Source organism: Staurois parvus, unplaced genomic scaffold (genome assembly GCF_062004578.1).
Source record: "Staurois parvus isolate SC_StPar_1 unplaced genomic scaffold, SC_StPar_1.0 ptg000686l, whole genome shotgun sequence".
Classification (NCBI taxonomy): Eukaryota; Metazoa; Chordata; class Amphibia; order Anura; family Ranidae; genus Staurois; species Staurois parvus.
Window position 1 is genome coordinate 3,267,624 of NW_028318482.1, and position 14,848 is coordinate 3,282,471.

General features: G+C 41.2%; 1 protein-coding gene across 2 annotated transcripts in view; it reads left to right on the forward strand.

Annotated features, from left to right (window-relative positions):
• Positions 1–14,848, forward strand: part of MYBPC2 (myosin binding protein C2) — a 119,815-nt gene that overhangs the window by 39,997 nt on the left and 64,970 nt on the right. The window contains exons 3-6 of one of the 2 annotated variants that reach the window (XM_089652567.1): positions 1,879–1,908; positions 4,544–4,621; positions 7,540–7,688; positions 13,687–13,804. In XM_089652567.1, the coding sequence (XP_089508693.1) occupies positions 1,879–1,908; positions 4,544–4,621; positions 7,540–7,688; positions 13,687–13,804 (375 nt within the window). The remainder of the gene's footprint in view (positions 1–1,878; positions 1,909–4,543; positions 4,622–7,539; positions 7,689–13,686; positions 13,805–14,848) is intronic. The other variant, XM_089652568.1, reaches the window with a different exon arrangement.

Here is a 14,848-nt window from a genome sequence, read left to right on the forward strand (position 1 = left end):
TTATATTGCATCTATGGTAAAATGGACAGATCGTTCAAACTACAATATATGATAAATGTAGACTGTGCCTTCCAATACCTCCCAGATCCTCCATCCACCTTATAAAATTGTACAAAGTACAGTCATCAGATGCAGATAGATGAAAGTCCTTACTCTCCCACCCACTTACCCAGGGCATTATTATTGATTGAGCTCAGCTATACAGAATATTGCCCAGCCTGGTTGAATGCACAAAGCTGAGGATGAAACCAATGCATCCATGGACACTTCAAAGAACAACAAAACCTTGAAGTATTTAGATATGATCCTTCGCAGACAGTGAAAACTCTGACTTAACTGCATCTGAGGCCTGCACTTCTATTTTATGATTTGATGGTAAAAAAGATAGGGTTACAGAAATTAATTCAGTAAAAACAGAAACACATTTATTAAAATAAAAAAAACTTGTTTTTATTAGGAGTGAAAGTAACAGTTTACAGAAAAACTTCTATTCTCTGATGACATGATAAAATATTTATGGAACTTGGTGCATAGGAACTGTATTCAGTATCCGCCAGATTCTTGTTAACAATTTTCTCTTTTTGTTACTTAAATGAAACAGAGCTTTGAATATTATTATACTTATTATACTTTGGCCAAAACCAGTAAATTGGGCCTGAGCTGGTCAGCCATCTTATAGGATTAATGCAAATCCCATGACTGTTGATAATCCAGAATCAGGCAAGTTAAATGTAATTGGTGGTGTAATGCCTGCTTCTACTATTAAAAAACTGCTTCAACTATGTTTCTGTTCTGGAAAGTCATAGTGAAGTTGAGTGTCTGGGTTTAACAGATATATTCACAAGCATTTATGAGAAAAACTGGTAATGATTTGATGGCCCAAACTGGCCATCGAGCTCAGACGGTCTTTGGCCACTTTTATTTCCCCTGTGCACCCTTTCATAAATGCCGTCTATTAAAACAGTTTGACCTTGGCACATTAATAATACACAAGGAAGTTCAAAGCAGAGCATGCATTATTAGTGTGTCCATTGTATGTTTTGTGTGTTTTTTTAATGTTTAAAATGTTAGTCTTGAACTCAACACTGTTGAACTAGCCTTTCGTCTTTTCCATCCTACTCTTTCTCACACCACAGCAAGAATGTATCTCACAATTAATTAATAATGATTAATACCTAATAATAACAAGATACTACAAGTCATACTTCATTGCCTTAATTACAGTATGACACCAACAGGCTTATTTTAATAAAGCAGTGCAAAGAACAGCAATCATGCTTTAAGTGACAAGTACCAATTAGATGTCAGTTTCCAACAATCTATAGTAGAAACAATTAAGATTATTTGAGTCTGCACATTGCTCTTTTTTTTATTAAATAAGCTCCTATAATATATAACTACAAAATTCACACAGATTACGTGTATAGCTGGCTGTACAACAATAGAGTAATATAACTTTATATACAGTATAACTTTATATTACTTGTTGTATTTCCTTTCATGTGTTGGTTTGTCAATGTCTTAATACATGTGCCTGTAGTTTGGTGCTATATGTGCATGGCTGCATGTAATGTTTCGAATGTCATCAGTGAAGTCCCAGAAGACCCCAAAGCTTTTTGATTTGGGTGATGACTTTGAAGATCCATTTTGGAGTCGGGTCTGAGTAGTATCTGCTGTCACCATGGAGGACAGTGAAAAGTTGAAGGGTTCAACACATCTGAGGGCCAAGGTTTCATGCTGCTCGGTTTTATGACGTCATTTCCAGCTGTACAACTTGATTCTTCACCTTGTGTAGAAATAACAGGGTTTAAAATACAAGCCATTCCATTTCATTTGGTCATCAATTCATCATGTCAATTTTCATTCTTTAATTTACAGAAGTCGTTGATGAAGAACTTCCACCAGATGGTAAGTTTCCCAGCACCAGATCAATATCAACAGATAAAAAGTCCAAGTCAATGAAATATTTGCTGGGGTACTCCAAGGCAGAAGAAAATATGCCAGGAAAATTCTTATCACATCAGCTTAAGAAGACATACATCCTTGCGGAACTCGTCTTTTTGAATGTGACTACTGGAGAAGTTTTCCACCTGCTATAATGTTTTGTTAAGAGAAGTGTGTGTTGGATCAAGAATATAAGTTTTTTTTGTGGAAATTTTTTTTGGTCCAAATAATTTTATGTCTTGAACTGCTATCAGTTGTTAATTGACAAAACATCAGTATTCATCTCACTGTTATAATGAATCTGAAAGGGAATTTGAACTTTGCTCCCAAGCTCACCAATATGACAATTCAGTTCATGCACTTTAGTCATCTATGGATGGGAACAAATTATTGATACATTTGAATGCTATCAAGCATTGTATCTCAGTGATACATTTAACTTGGTAAAAAAATGAAGTACAAGTATGCGGATATAATTATATGAAAAACTATATTTTGTAACATGAAGCACTGATCAGGCAGTATACACAGTAAAGCTTTCTTGAGCACTAAATGTGCTCATGAATCATGTCTATTAATGAATATTCAACTGCAGTACTAAGTGAAACAAGAAAAAGAAATCTTTGCAAATTTAGAGGAAGTCCCACCTTTGACAGCCGTCATGGGACCAGGTGTCTTTATTGGGGGAATTCCCGTATACTCCTTTCCTGGCAACAACTGTAAAATGTTAATTTCCTTTTAAATTCTGTGACAACAGTGAACAGGTTAGAAAGTGACAACAAATGTTTCCAGCATATTGACAGTAATAATTAAACCCCCCCCACACACACACAAACACTCGAAAATTGTAAAAATTACTTTGGTTGGATCTCCACTAATAATGGAAAAATCCCTTTTTCTGCAAGAGCGTAGACAACAGCCTATGCTCTCTGCTATCTGACTCAATTTACTGCTCATCTTAGCGCCATGTCACAATAACAGGCTATCTGACAGCTACAAATCTCTCAGCTTTATTTCTCTGGGGATTTGTAGCTACCTACAGGGTCAACTCTTCACAGGGGTGGGCGGACTGACAAGTCATGGGGCCCCCGGGCAATAGGGGATCATGAGGCCCCTGTGTCCTCACTCACACTCATACCACACCCACAAAAGCCTATGAAAAGGTACTAGGGGCATCTCATGGGGCCCCCTACTGACCCCGGGCCCTCGGGCAGTGCCCAAGTGCCCAAATGGTCAATCCGCCCCTGACTCTTTACACTGCTTATAATAATATACATTTCTAATATTAGGCACAATAGACAAATAACACCTCATATTTTAGATAGAGCTTGAGATTTGACTAATATATCCTTTGGACTAAAGTACATAAAACCCACCACATAGATATACAGTTATGTATATGACCAAAAATATTTCCCATCCTAAATCTGTTTTTCTTGCTGAAGGATTTGTAATTTTCTTCAGGCAGAAATGTGATTTCCTTACATACTTCCCTTCTCAGTGGACACAATTCATAATTTGAGTCATTGGAATTGATTTTCTGATGAAACCCAGGCTGTTCCCTTAGTAAAATGAATATTTACTTTGCAAGGAATTTATCACCTTAAATGTTACAAGATAATACATGCAGTATACATCAGCTTTCCATTATACTTTCTTTCCTTCTGTTTATTTAGAATTCAGTGTATTAGTTCTTATAAATACCTTAGTTCAAAAGATCCACACCTACCTTGATTTTCTATATACCTGTGTCTACAATGTATTCTGCTCTCTCAATATTCAGATAAATCAATTCAGATGCACTGAGAGCAGAGACTACAAGTATAGAAGGTGATGTACACTGAGGATTCCTGTTATTCGTGGAATCATTCAATCCTTGTTTTATACAACTGCTGTCCAATACACCTCATTATTTACAATTGCTTAAGTCCTGATGAAGGGGGAGTTGTGACCCCCTGAAACATGTTGGCTATATCCTGTGACTTGTCAAAATAAATACATTTTTTTACTTGACATAGTACAAACCCGTGGCACTCTCATTCTTTTATACAGTATATTGTTTTACTGCTCTGGAAACTCTTGGGGATATCCTGGTTGACAAAGAGCTGCCTTTAATAAGTATACATCATATTATTTTTCATCTATTGGTGGGTTCAGAGCTACACCAACATGTCTTTTGAATCTTGTACATAAGGAACATCTGAGATCCTGTACTATGAGAAACGAAAGGTGAGCCTAGGAACAGTTACTATTCACCCCTGATCTGTCACTGCATAGATCCTGTCCTCTAACACACAGGACAAGGGCACTGAGAATCTATCCCTTTACAGCAGAATTATAAAAAACATTTTATATTCACAGTATTTCAACTGTGCACCTAGTCCCCTTTCAAACATGCTTTTAAAGTATTATTAGAAATCCTACTAGCATAAATTTACAAAGATGTGGAGAAGCCACTTGCCAAAAGCTATATGCCAATAAACAAGCATGGCCCTATTCCAATGAGAGAAACAAAAGACTTTTATACAAATGGCATATTTCATCCTGCTATCAGTCATTCCACTGAACTTAACTAACATTGTTGCTATTTGATTTCTAGACACAAACCCAGACGACCGTGCTCCTGAACTAACTGGGCTGTTTCTGCATAAACCAGAAAATATAAACATAGAAGCCGGTATGTATGGAGTAAAGAATTTAAATTACTTGGATGTTATAGTATATCTAAAAACTAACTAGGTCATTTTTAGTTTGCTAAGCAATGTGCTTTAGGACATTTGCCATTTTGTCAAAATAAATCACAGTTTTTACCAATGTTTTCATGATTTCTTGTATCTCAGTTGTGCTCTTTCAGTCATTTTCTGTCTTCATGAATCTAGAATCAGCTACACATCCTTAGCCCAGGATGGGGTTCTTGATTGTGATAAAGGTGGACCTTGCTTGTCCATTATGTTTTAGCATGACCATTTATTGCCCCCATTGGAAGCTCATGGTATAGGGTGACAATGCTGGTGCACAATCAGAATTCAGATGTCACACCATAGCAGGCAGTTCTTAAACAAAGGCCTTTTTGGGATAATTGCCAGGTATTATTTTAATTAAACCTGCAAATTCAAAAAGATTAAAAACTTTTTAAACTACATTAACATACAAGGGTTGTTCCTAAAGTAATGCAAAAGTGGGTATGAATTTATATAGGTCATATAAATTTCACATTTTGGTAGAGTAAGTCTTCCTCCAAAGTACCCCTTCTTCCTCCGCCTTTTCATTGCAGGTTAATAGTGGATTCCAAGTGGAAAGAATGTGCCATCATTGATTTCCACTCTCTGACAATTTGTATTAGTGTTTACAGTTGATGTTTTCCCACTGTGTGGTTTGTCTTCAGTGATGGTTTTTCCTTCTTTAAACTTCTTATTCATATGTGCACATTGCTTTTGTCACTGATGTCATCTTTAGAAACATTCTGTAGCCTTCTATAGATGTCAAACAGCCTGTACCCCTCCTTCTTCAAAAAATCAATGATGGCAGGTTCTGCTTTGATTCCATTTTTTACCTGCTATGAAAAAGAACACTATACTATAGAGGAAGAGTTAATCTACCAACATGGGAAATTTGAAGAACCTATATAAGCTAATAAAAAACTTATTCTCACTCTTGCATTACTTTCAGTACAGCCCTCATACAGTACAGCTTATATGAGATTTTAGCCACAGTTGCCCACCCCTAGTATAGACCCAAATATGCTGGTAAATATTGTAATATGTATTATATACCCTGTACATAAATTGTACAATAAAAAATATCACTCTACCAGTCAATTACATGTTTGTCTAACCAGCAGAGTTGTTCACAAATTGGCCTCACATGTCAGAAGGGCACAACAGCTCAGGACAAGATTTGATTCCTTTCTATTATAACTACAGGGGCCCTTACTATTTTATTAGGGTCTGCTGATAAAATAAATTTTTCGAATATTACCAAGTGTTGAAGAAGAGTTGCAGGCCTAAGAGATGGCCTATTATACCTGAGCTGATTGTAGCCTTATTAGTGCACTTGCAACCTGCTCCTGTGGTTCTTCCAAGTATATTGGTGCTGGGTTGTTTGGGTCGAAGTTTATATTAATATGTATACAAGTGGTAAGGATACATTATAACAGAGCCTTCATCAATTCATGAAGAAGTGGACATTGCATAGAGACTGCATAAATCCTGTCATGATAGGTCTTGACTGTAATATACACATGGAAGCAGCTATGCCTGTATTTGCTCGTTAACCAAAATGTGTAAAGATGCTTGACTGATGATACAAATGTACGTAGATGCTTGAGGCGTAAGGGCTTAGGCCTATTATATTATAATACAAAGACGGTATTGGGCTCCTGGGATGCTCCTGTGGTTTTTCCAAGTACAGTATATTGGTACTGGGTTGGCTGGGTTGAATCTTGTATTGATATATAAACAAGTGGTATGGATGCATTATAACACTGCCTCTATCAATTCATGAAGAGTGGCTATTGTATTGAGACTGCACAAATCCTGCCTTGATAGGTTTTGACTGTAATATACACATGGACGGCAACTATGCCAATTTTTGATAGTTGACCATATATATAAATGTACATAGATGCTTGAGGGGTAGGATATTGTTGGAGGCAGTTGGTTATATGTACCTCAATACTGATGTAATATTACTTGATCATTGGTATTTTTTATTGTATGATTTTATTAGGATGTATAATAAATATTACAAGTCTTACTTTTATATTTAGGTCTATACTATTGTAGTACCATAAAAAGTTCCTTTGCAACAAGGTCTCAGGTTATGTCAATCAGTTTGGGATGGAGGTACTGTGAATTTGGTGGCATCTATACCCCAATCATTACTTTACTAGGTTAGACAAAAATCTAATTTCTGTGATTAGGGGCAGAGTAGGAGATGGGGGTGGATTTAGGCTAAATTGCATTTAAGGAGGAGGAGCTTAATGGATAGGGCCATAGTCAAAGTAAAATACAAATACAGCATATAGTCACTGTCTAGACTGTGTGTCGTGTTTCAAGAAACTCAGAGCTAACTGTCCTACACACCTAACTTCCCTAATATAGCCTTCATCAGGGGTGGACTGACCATTTGGAAACTCTGGCACTGCCCGGGGTCAGTAGGGGGCCCCATGAGATGCCCCTGGTACCTTTTTCATAGGCTTTTTAAGTTTGGGCAAGGACACAGGGGCCCCATGATCCCCTATTGCCTGGGGGCCCCATGAGTTGTCAGTCCGCCCCTGGCCTTCATCATTAACATTCATGTTTGGGTGACACCCCCTCCACCAGCATTAGCATATACTGTATACACACATATTAGCAGAGTAACAGAACATCTTTTCAGGGAAAGGACTAATATGAATTTTCTGTATAATGATGTGTAATATGCTGCTATTCCATAAATGCAGAAAATAAAAATAATGAAATAAAACAACTATGATGTACTATAAATGCATTGGTTCAGCTTATAAAAATTTTAAGCTTATAAAACTCCAGCTAAATAATATTTCACACTAAAATACAGAAAGGAATTGGTAATGCGAATGATTTATTTTTATAGGAAAAGATATCCTTCTAAGTGCGAGTGTTGATGCCAGCCAGCTGATTGCGAAGCCAACAATAAAGTGGTTTAAGGGCAAATGGCTCGAACTGGGAAGCAAAAGTGGAACCCGTTTCCAATTTAAAGAAAATGTTGAGAAGGAGAAGAAGGTAATAACGTATAGAATGATATGATCGTACCAAATACAACTTGCTATCTTTTTTTTAATTTTGTGCTAACTATGAAATCACATAAATGGTTTTCCCCTAAAGAAAACCACAAACAGTGTTAAATATATTAGGTCAAAAAAAAGCTTCCATCCATCCCTTTGAATTTTCTTGTTGCCTGGTTGGCCCAAAAAATGCAGCCCAAGAGCTTACAGCTTGAAATCTCCTAAAACTCCAAAATATCATTGCAGGACGACATGTAACACAACAGTTGTTATTAAGGTTTATGCATCTAAAAGCCTTCTGGAACAAAGTGCTTTGGACTGAGAAATCAGAGAGTTGTGGGCCCCAAAAACAGAAGACAAGTTTGATGCAAAATGAAAACAGTATTTCAGGAGAAGTTCCTCATACCAACTGTGAAGCATTGAGAAGGAAATGTTATGGTTTGGTATGCTTTATTGCTTCAGGGTACATTCATGACGTAATCTACGATATCTGAATCATATCAAAGTGTGCTTGATGTGTAGAGATGAGCTGCATATACCTGAATTCATTTTGAGACAGGTTCAACATTACTAAAGTTCGGCCAGTAATGACTGTTTTTTTGGCTTGTAGGACAGGGATGGTCAAACAAATGGCATGGGGGACTGAGCACTACCAAAGCAAAAAAAAAACTAAAGCTTGGCAGATCAGTTGCTTAAATGGCATCTTTAAAAATGTAAAATGTCTTTAAATAGCATGCCTGGGGGGGTGGCCTTAAAGTGGTATTACACTTAAAACCAAACATTTAATATATTGCAGCTTACCGATCATAGATAGATGTGGTGGCTGCATTAGTTTTCTTTTTTTGGGGCCTTTTCCTTCTGTTTTTACCTGGTGATCTGAACAGTAACAGACAAGGGACACAGAGGTACATTGGGACAGTAGCATTGTTAATCTTGGGGTTGGGGAGTGTTAGATATACTATCAGATTTAGATTCACTAACAAATTGAAGCCAAACTCCTGCTCACACTTACAGTAACCATTTTTTTTAGTTAAATGTTTTATATCATGAATAAAAACTGATCATTGTAAACACCTATGTAGTAGTAGTAGTAAATAATTTATCTCATCCCTCTAACTGCTACATCTGCAATAGAGCATATTCTTTTGAAAAACAACAGACTTACTGGCCAGATCACCACGTGAAATAGGGGCAGGAAAGTCTAAAAAAGAAAATTAATGCAACCATTATTTCTAGGGTTTGGCATGGATATCAACGGGGACCCCCCTGTGGTCTTCTCATTATTAATCCCCTTTGAGTCTGGTATAAGTTTTAAGGAGGAACCCCACACAAACAAATTGGAAAAACTTTACACCCTCCTTTAGAGATGTTGAATTTATATCGCCCGACGCCAGGGACATGTAGTTTCAGTCACCAAGCGGGTAGTTTTTTTAACCTTTAGACCTGCAGCTGCACCCCCCGCCTTCCCCTTGCTCCCAGTTCAGCAGGTGCCGATGGGTATAGGGCACCTGACCTGGAAGTGAGGTTGTGATGTTACTTCCAGGTCCCTATTTACAGATTTCCTGGCCATCGAGGCCAGGAAAGAATGTAATGCAGTGCAATCTGTGGAGCAGGGTCTTTTAGACACTGGATGTCTCAATAAAGAGAACCTGTCACCAAAACTTATCACATAGGGGACTTTTTGTCCTCTATGTAATGAAACAAAAAAAAGTTAAGTTAAAGGCTTTCAAAGTGTTGCCTATAGAAAATATAGGGTGCTAAAATTTCTCGCCATTTTACAAGAGCACGCAAATTTAACATTTGACATGTTAGATACTTATTTACTCGGTGCAACCTCATCTACATTTTACCAAAAAATTGGGTAATACACTTCTTTTTTGTGCCCTAAAATTAACTTAAGTAGTTTTTTTCAAAAATTTCCACACCCCTTTTCCTCATATTCCATATCAGACTCTTATCCAAGCATACAGCCTCTTTGGGAAGGGGGGGTGTGCATACTGCCCCCTTCCTGAATCACACTAGGCCACATGCCCTTAACAGCAGGGGTACCTTGCCAAGAATGTTATTGGCTGATTAGCAATTTGTGTTAATAAGCAAGTAAACAGGTGTACTTAATAAAGTGGCCGGTGATTGGGTATCACCTTTATCTGTAGGTGCAGTTTGCATGAAGATTGACTGTATGACTGGCTAAATATGTTGAAAAAGTCAACAATTTCAATGGGATGTACCTACTTTTTAATTAAGTTGAGTGACGGCATCCAGCACCCCTTACTCTGTGGAAACACTTCCAGGGACTATGGCAAGTACTGTATATCTGGCCATCAGAGTCCACAAGGGAAATGAGAAGGCAGGGGTGACTCATTCCCCCTAGTCCCAAGTTTAATACAGTATTTGTGTAGACTGATACTTATAAATTGTATGTAAAGGCAAACCTTGTGTGACGGAAGCGTAGGCAGGACAGAACGCACAAAGAAGATGGTAACACACAAAGCTTTATTGGACTATGAAGGGCACTCAATCAGGACAGTTCATGGCACTCTGCAACATATGGCTTGTAGGGACACTGACGGTAAGCAGGCTCGCGGGGACTCAGCGGGACTTTGGCTGGGGGTCTAACCTCAGCACAGCTCCCACACAGCTCTCTAGGAACAACATCAGGCTCACTGGGTCTCAGAGGGACCTTGGCTATGGGGTCTGGCCTCAGCACAGCTCCCACACAGCTTTCTAGGGACAACATCAGGCTCACGGGGACTCAGAGGGACCTTGGCTATGGGGTCTGGCCTCAGCACAGCTCCCACACGGCTTTCTAGGGACAACATCAGGCTCACGGGGACTCAGAGGGACCTTGGCTATGGGGTCTGGCCTCAGTACAGCTCCCACACAGCTTTCTAGGGACAACATCAGGCTCACGGGGACTCAGCGGGACCATGGCTATGGGGTCTGGCCTCAGCACAGCTCCCACACAGCTTTCTAGGGACAACATCAGGCTCACGGGGATTCAGAGGGACCTTGGCTATGGGGTCTGGCCTCAGCACAGCTCCCACTCAGCTTTCTATGGACAACATCAGACTCACGGGGACTCAGAGGGACCTTGGCTATGGGGAGTCTGGTTTGGGTAGCGATGGCTCAAGCCCTCAGGGGGCAGCCGAGGTAGCTATACTCCGGGCACGCCATTGGGCAGTTCAAACAAGGGTAGTCTGAGCACACAATAGGGACAGTTCATAGCAAGGGTAGTCTGAGCACACAATAGGGGCAGTTCATTACAAGGGTAGTCTGAGCACACAATAGGGGCAGTTCATGGCTTCTAGGAACACTCACAATAGGCGGCTTGCAGACTCTCAGCAGCAGGCGGCTTCCAGGTAGGTAGGCGGCTTGCAGACACTCACAGTTCCGGCAGGGATGTCCTGGCTCATAGCAGGCGACAGAAAGGGGGGGATGAACCTCCTCAGCACACAGCAGAGCGGATAACCCAGGCCCCAGAGTATTAGGCAGGGTATCAGGGGGGCCCACAGCAAAGCAGTTATAGCACACAGCACAGCGGGTAATCCGGGCCCCAAAGTATTAGGCAGGGTATCGTGAGGCCCACAGCAAAGCAGTTCTAGCACACAGCACAGTGGGTAATCTAGGCCCCAGAGTATTAGGCAGGGTATCGTGGGGCTCACAGCAAAGCAGTTCCAGCACACAGCACAGCGGGTAATCCGGGCCCTAGAGTATTAGGCAGGGTATTGTGGAGCCCACAGCAAAGCAGTTCCAGCACACAGGCACAGTGGGTAATCTGGGCCCCAGAGTATTAGACAGGGTATCGTGGGGCCCACAGCAAAGCAGCTCCAGCACACAGCACAGCGGGTACTCCCAGCCCTGGAGTATTTAGCAGGGTGGCAGCGGATAATAGTCCTGACCTTTGGGGGGGTGGTCTCCTGCAGAGTGCCCAGCAGTTACATCAGCGGAGGTCCGGTCCCCATCCAGACCTCCCACGACAGTGGTGGCGGCAGGCAGAGAAAGAGACTGGCCGAGTCCTGCGTCGGCCTTTTAAAGCTGGTTGGATGCTGGGGCAATGAGGCATGCCCCCTTGACTCGGGCCACGCTCTCGTGAGTGCGGCATTTGTCACTAGCGGGCGCAGAGCGCGGGAAGCCCATTGCCCGTACTGACCTCCCGGCGGCCCCCTGCTGGGGGGGGGGTCACAGCTCCTCTGGCTAGATTGCCGGGGGGGCTGTGATCCCCGCCGCAGGGGTCCCCTCCCCCCATCCTGCACAGCCTGCTTCAAAGGCTGTGTGCAGGATGGGAGGATGCAGCGAGGGGGGAGGGAGGGGGCAGCGAGCAGGGACAGCAGGCACACCGTGACACCTTGTTTTCAGTTTTGGATAACATAGGGAAGGTTAGACCATTTGTCATGTTTATTGATGTCTGCCAGTCTATAGTCAGCTTTACTTTGCACAGGTTTTATCTCTTCTCTACTCTAACCAAAGCTAAGAAAAACATTTTGGCTACACATGGCCTTTGTGAATCAGATTTGAATTCCAACTTAAGCTAAACATTTATATTTCTGTCTGTGTCCCCATTATATTAATTCCTTATGTTCTGTCTGACACTTTTGCATTAGGAAGCAATGGTAAATCCCTGCAGAAAGGATATACACAGTGGTGTATTATACAAGGGTGCAATGTGTGCAGTGCTCACGGGCCCTAAGGGTGGGGGTGCCTACTGTGCTCTAACACACAATACACACATAGAGGGGCTGCTGCTCCACCTGTGCTTCAAAATGTTCCATCTTCTTTCTTATGCACCCCCCAGTACTGATCTCCTATGACGTCTCTGCAGATGCCAGCTTCTCCTCCTCTCCCTTCCTACAGGCTTGGAATGCTGCAGGGAAGTCACGGGGGATTGAACTCTAAGGGCTCATGTACACTGCAGCTGATAAACTCATGTTTAGGAGCTATTCAGCGTTTTTTTCAGCAGCCCCTGAACTCACTCTAATGTTTTCCTATGTGTCCATGTACACATCTTCATTTACAGTCGTTTACAGGCATTTGAGTTTACAGTCGTTTTTTTGAACGCAGAAAACTTGCGTTCAGCAGTTGATTTTATCACTGTTTCAAGCGCAAAATGCTTGTAAACACGGCTAAACGCGAAAAATCGCGCTTATAGGCGTTCGTTTTTTTAACTCTTCCAGTTCCTGATGCTGTCCAGAGGCTTTTTTCATAAGAAAAAATGCATGCAAAGCGTTTTCAAGGTACTCAAATGGACAAAACACTGAACACAGGATGTTCCTAGCAAGCTTGTCACACATTGTAATGACCAATTCACACCTCAGACCTCTCCCACCCTTGGAAACAAAAGATATGTTAATGACCATTCACACCTCAAATTCCTCATGAAGACCCCCTGCCAGGTGGCCTTAATGACTCACTCCACCAGACACCTTCCCACCCTTGGAACAAAAGATATGTTAATGACCATTCACACCTCAAATTCCTCATGAAGACCCCCTGCCAGGTGGCCTTAATGACTCACTCCACCAGACACCTTTACCACCCTTGGAAACAAAAAAAGTGTTAAGGAGCAACTCACACCTAAGCTAATCTCAACACATACTGCTCTCTCTGCTTCTACTCTCTGTATTTCTCTGAAACAGTCTGAAATAGTTAATAATTTACCACTTTTCAGTGCATTCTGGGCATTTGGGAGGTTCTCCTGTGCTTATCTTTAAAAAACAATTCTAAACGCAAACACGCATAAATACGTTATGCAAAAGCGGCTAAACAGACGTTTTTTAACCAACGTTTTCCAGCAGTCAGTTTACATCGTTCAGAAGTGTCCCGTATACATGGGGCCTAAAAATCGATTTCCCCCCCCCTCCAGACACACAGCAATAAAAACATAGTCTTTCCACCTGATCCAAAACATAAAAACATGGCTGCAGTTGGGCTATACACATAAGGAAGGAGAAGACTGCAGTCACATTTACATATGAAACATCTGTACTGTTTCTTCACAGATATATCATTTTGAGCTCAAGATCCTCAAGGCAATTACAGCAGATGCTGGTGGTTACAGATGTGAAGTGGTTTCCAAGGATAAATGTGACAGCTGCTCCTTCAATATTGATGTGGAAGGTACATACATTTATTACATTTTTTCAGTCTTTGAAAGCTTTTTAAGCATGTGGTGCTAACACTTTAAGGCCACATTCAGATTTTGTGTTGGACAGACCAGCAGTGCAATGCAACATATAAAAAAATGTCTAGACTTTTGTTTTGGTTCATTGTATGGCATGTACGCTGTAATACTCTGCAATGTGGATACTGTTACAGTAGGGCCCTGAGGTGCCCCTCAAAATAAATGACATCCCAACACACTACACTGGGGTTCATACATTATCACAACTCAAACACATGAACCTGGCCCCTAAAGCCCCCTTTACATTACTAAGGGAACCCACTTATATGAATTAGCTGCCACCTTTTTAACACATGGCAACATACATAGCACTGCAGTAAAGGTTCATCAGCTCCCAGTGTACTTGAGTATTGGGGTGCCAATTGGAAAAATTAGCACAGCAAAGGACCTCACATGTGCATGTGCATAACTGACAGCATTAATGCGACATATAGGTGTGAAAAGGGGTGAAATATTTGTATCTTTTTGGTTTATTATATATGAATGTATAAGGGCTACATACTGCATATGACAACTGCAGATATAGCTTTTTCTTCCTGCCTAAAAGAGAACCATAGCCAAAGCTTTTTTTAGCCATACATCTCCTGTAGGTCACAGAAGTGCACTTATTTTTGCTCTCCTGTGACTCAGAATGAGCCAACAGTGAGCTATAGCCCACTGTCAGCTGATGTGAAGGAATCATTCCAGGCTCTGAGTAGATTCCCAGCAATTGTGCCGGAGTCCACCCAGCTGCCTGATTGACAGCTGGCTCTGCCTTTCAGTCAACTGCACCCAACCACACCCAGCCTCCACAGTCCAGTGCTCCAGTAGAGCTGCAGGAGCAGAGCGGAGAGAGAGGTTACAAAAAGTCACTGCTCTCTGATCTGAGCAGAAGGAGAACTGAGTGATCAGTGGTCATGTGATCCCTCAGTTCTCGGTCTTTGAACAAACATGGGACAGCTGCAGCATCCCACTGATGCTGCGGCGCAGAGATGAGTATG